Source organism: Littorina saxatilis, unplaced genomic scaffold (assembly GCF_037325665.1).
Source record: "Littorina saxatilis isolate snail1 unplaced genomic scaffold, US_GU_Lsax_2.0 scaffold_1033, whole genome shotgun sequence".
Classification (NCBI taxonomy): domain Eukaryota; kingdom Metazoa; phylum Mollusca; class Gastropoda; order Littorinimorpha; family Littorinidae; genus Littorina; species Littorina saxatilis.
Window position 1 is genome coordinate 10001 of NW_027126850.1, and position 4756 is coordinate 14756.

The 4756-nt window shown below is 39.9% G+C and overlaps 1 protein-coding gene across 1 annotated transcript in view; it reads right to left on the bottom strand.

The window, feature by feature from the left end:
• LOC138955350 (cartilage matrix protein-like) overlaps positions 1–4363 on the bottom strand; it is a 14335-nt gene extending 9972 nt beyond the window's left edge. The window contains exons 1-2 of the mRNA XM_070326968.1: positions 3839–4363; positions 1880–1967 (exon numbers count right to left, since the gene is read on the bottom strand). Of these exons, the coding sequence (XP_070183069.1) occupies positions 1880–1967; positions 3839–3862 (112 nt within the window). The 5' untranslated portion in view covers positions 3863–4363. The remainder of the gene's footprint in view (positions 1–1879; positions 1968–3838) is intronic.
• Between the last annotated feature and the right edge of the window lie 393 nt (positions 4364–4756).

The following is a 4756-nucleotide window of genomic DNA, read 5'->3' on the forward strand; positions in this document are numbered from 1 at the left end:
GAGAAATGACCTTGCGTGCGGGAAAACATTCTTGTGGGGATTTGCACTGGTATTATACCTGCGTGAAATTACTTGGTAAAGGGACATGACGGTGTAAGATAATTACCGAACACCAGTACTTATTTCATCGTGGAAAGAGACACCTGTGTAATTTGCGCTGTGTTTCACCAAACGATAGAGGGGAGAGATTACCAGCAAATAGAGAAAATCAAACGCAATATCACCCAAAATAAAATAAAAAGAACCGTGATGAAAAATGAGATTCGGAGACAAAACAGATTGGGAGGGGAGGAGGTGGGGGGGGGGGGGGGGGGTGATGTAGGCCTACTAGTAAAAACTACGAACGAGACAAGAAAAAAAGACAAATGAATGAATGAAAAGAGAGAGAGAGTGGGAGAGAGAGAGGGGGGAGAGAGAGAGAGAGAGAGAGAGAGAGAGAGAGAGAGAGAGAGAGACAGACAGACAGACACACAGACAGACAGACAGAGACAGAGACAGAGCAGACAGACAGAGAGAGACAGAGGCAGAAACAGAGACAGAGTCAGGAAGACAGAGACAGACACAGACAGATACAAAGATACAAAGACAGATAAGTCTGGATGTTTAAAGTTACAACACAGAATCGACAATGGTAAACACGCGCGGACAATCTGTTTGTCTTTCTGTCCGTCTCTCTCAAGGTGGGTGACGAAATCCTTGTCTTTATAAGCGACATGTACATCAAACCATAAAGATTGTGATACTTTCGAACATCACATCAACAATAGTGCTGCGACAAGATTAATAATAATAGGAAAGGGACAGCAGAGACTTATAATTGAAAGAAATGACAGGGCGGCTTTGAACAAACAGACAGCAAATAGGCTTATATTACCAAAGACGTCCAGACATTAGCAGTGACATGTAAACGTACTTCTGACATGAACCATCACAGGATGGACCAATACACACTAATCTGACTGTTCTCTTTCTCTGTTCACCCTCATTCCACTTTTGTACTGCTTTTGTACTACTTTTGTACTACTTTTGACAGTTACAAAATGGGAGAATATACTGATTTTGTCCATGCAAAAAAAAAAACGGACCTTCTTCTCTACCCTATGTCCCACTCTGATAGGCTAAACATTCTATATAATATAGCTGTCACATTAAGACAGATAGAATCAGGGAGGCAGACAGGACTGAAAATAACGACGATGTTATGAGCATTTTGCCCGTAGGTATGATTTTTCAGAACGGAGTATCAATTTCACGTCAGTGTGCACAAAGCAACACGTCTGTTTTGTTTGTTTCAGAGATATTGATCGCAAAACGAACTTTCTTTCCTTGAACAGACACAAAGCAAGGATATATTCCTCACATTATACGTACTGCTTGCGAACTCGAGGGCATATATAATATACAGATTTCTTTAAATAAAGGATTGTAATCTATACTAGTTATCATTACTATTTTAAGGCGTACAAAAAAAATTCCTATTGTGGTGTAAAAAGTAAGAGACAGGTTGCTGTCTAAATACGCACCTGTTCTCAATATGAATGATTAACTAGTGATTAAGATTGCGGACAACATTCTGAAGACACACAAACAGACAAACAGACATGCACACAGGCAAATCAGGCAAGTAGACATACAGATGGACAGACAGACAGACAGACAGACAGACTGACTGACTGACAGACAGACAGACAGACAGACAGACAGTACAGACAGACAGACAGACGAACAGATACGCAGCCACACAAACAAACAGACTGACAGACAGGCAGCTGAACTTATGCAGTCAGACGTCATGCTACAAACATAAAGACAATGTCAGTCCGCCTGTACACAAACAAGGCTGTCTAATGCAGGGATCATCACACAAAGTGGACTTTACCTAATAAAGCATCTTGGAAGTTCGAGCTTCCTGAGGGCTCCCCGAGGTCAGCAGGCGCTGCGAGGACACTTGACCCCACGATGCCCACCTGTAGACAACCGTAACATGATCACCGTCCATTAAAAGGTTTAAGAGAGAGAGAGAGAGAGAGCGAGAGAGAGAGAGAGAGAGAGAGAGAGAGAGAGAGAGAGAGAGAGAGAGAGAGAGAGAGAGAGAGAGAGAGAAAGAAAGAGAAAGAGAGAGAGAACAACAACAACAACAACAACAACAACAACTGGTATTTTACTTGAAGTAATCTACCGCATGGTGTTTGTTGTTTCCAATACTTAGATCAGCGAAAACTACAAGAAAATACACACAATGCAGGCGCTCTGCCCACTTTTTCCACTGTCATATTACAATATTGCTGCAATTCTAATCTCACTAATCTCGTGAAAACGTGAGAAACTTTCCAGCTGCTACAAACAATCTACAATAAAAAAATTATAGTAAATTTCAAACTTGTCTGCAAGAAGGGCCTAACTCACCTCTTTTCCCCCATTGAAAAAGGACCTTCGGACTCCGACAGCAATGCAAACTATATGCTAAGTATGTTAATGAGAGCCGGAGTAGCCCAGCATGTGTTTGCTCACAAGGCTTTCACATTAGAATATGATGTTTGATCAGTATCAAGAGGTGAGTACAATGGTGGAATACCCGAGACAGAGGAGTAGAAAAACAGGTCAGTCAACTCCTACAGCAGATAATATATTCTTCAGATTTATTCGTCGACTCGGATTCGTGTGTTAGTGGGGTGGGGGGTGGGGGGGGTGGGGGGGGGGGGGGGGGTGGCGTGCGTGACAGTCTAGTTGAGTCATCACTACAACAAACAAACACAAATAGAAGAAAAGAAAAAAAGGAGATACTCCACTTAGTCAATATTTCACCCATAAAGGGAAAGTATGTTATTACAGTTGTCGCAATGGTTTTTCAACACCTTATAATATACTGCGGAATTCTTATTCTAATTTTCCTAAGCTCAGCTGTATTGCAACTTGTGAGCTAATTTGGTCAATTTCACTTCCGCGATTTTGGCATGAGCAAATCTTCGCAGCAGTTTATAACTGTACTCGACAAACCACTTACACACCTTTGAATTAAACGGGGTTTAGAATTGTGCAGAGGCTAATTAGTCACAGAAAATCTTCAACTTTAGCAGTAATAGTTGACACGTCGACTACAATACTTACACTTGAAAACTAGAAAGCGAAGAAACGATGACCTTTCACATTTATAACTGATTCAATTGGCACATTAAAATGACCCCACTATATATTAGAAGTAGTGTAGAGATAAGGACGAAGTTCAACAGGAAAATAAAAGTAAACTATTGAAGAGGAAGACGATAAAAGTAAACTATTGAAGCTAATAAAAGTAAACTATTGAAGCTAAGAAGAAGAAGAAGAAGAAGACATTAGTGCATGCATGCATATTGATAAATTAAACACACATAAAAAGAAATGAACTAAAGACAAATAAAGGCACACAGATAGAGAGAAAAAACCCGACCATGAAGACAGTATTTGATAAATAAAAAAAAGTAACAGAAAGAGATAAAGAAAAAGAAAACCACAATCATCACAAACATTTTATCATCACCGTCACTATCCACTTCATGCAAGATTAACCTTACTATAAATCCAAACACTGGATCTGTATCAAAAAAGAAAGAAAAAAAGAATAGAAAAAAAAGAGAGAAAAGAACAGAAAGAAAGAAAAAAGTGAAATAGAACAAACGAAAAATAAAGAAGTTTAGGAAATAAAGAAAAACAAAACCAAGAAAAAAAAGAAAGAGACGAATAAAGAAAAAAAAGAAAGAAAGAAAAGAAAGGGGGGAAAAAAAAGAAAAAAAGAACAGAAAAAAGAAAGAAAGAAACAAACAAAAACCGAGAGAAAGGAAAAAGATGAAACAAGTTTTACCGTCAAAAGAAAAACAATGTCCATGTTTCTTCAAGCAAGTTCAGTTCAAAACTAATCCAAGTGTAACTCTCTTCCGCAACAGACTGAGAACTTCCAAACATTTACACTGTGATAAACGCGCGTAAATCAGCGTCTATTGAATATTGTCAAACTCATCGTGTTTAGTTCATTCGAGTAGTGATCAGTGCTTCATCGAAGCTTGCTCTATTTATAAAGGAACTGAGTTTTACACGCCTACGCAAAGCCAGCGAGCGAATGACTTGGTCGTCCGTCTTGTCACAATTTCGCGTGGCGTTTTCATGCTGAGACGTACGTTTGAACCAAAAATTTGACGCCGGAAGAATAAGCAGTAATTGGCATATCATCTTCACAGACAATGAAATCTTTATTCAACAAGAATGGGTTTGTACACTTTTGGGATTGCACGTTTTGTATGCCCGTAAGTGGGTTTTTTTTACGACTTTTTAGAAACTGAGGTTTAGACCTACGTTTTAACTTGAATCCCCGTAATACTTTCACAGGTTGCTGTGTGAAGAGGCAGCCAGGTTGCCTTACCTGTGTGCACACACATTCTTTTCCCACCACGCCCTCCGACCAGACCTCAACTCACCCTCCCCTCCCCCCCCCCCCCCCCCTTCCAACCTTTCCGGCTCACCCCCCCCCCCCCTTTCTGTTAAAAAAAAAGCCCACGTTACTTTTAACTCGCTGTTTATGTCATTATGTCTTTTTGAAGTGTGTCTTTTTGAAGTGTGTCTTTTTTTTTTGTCTTCTGTCGTTTATCTTTTTTTGCCTTTTGTTTGGACAACTTTTTTTCTTCATTTTGTATTCTGTTCTTGTTACATGAGTTGTTTTCACGTGTCCGTTGTGGTGTCCGCTTTCTGGGCCGAGAAGAGGCAAGAGGGGCACGTGTTATCAATA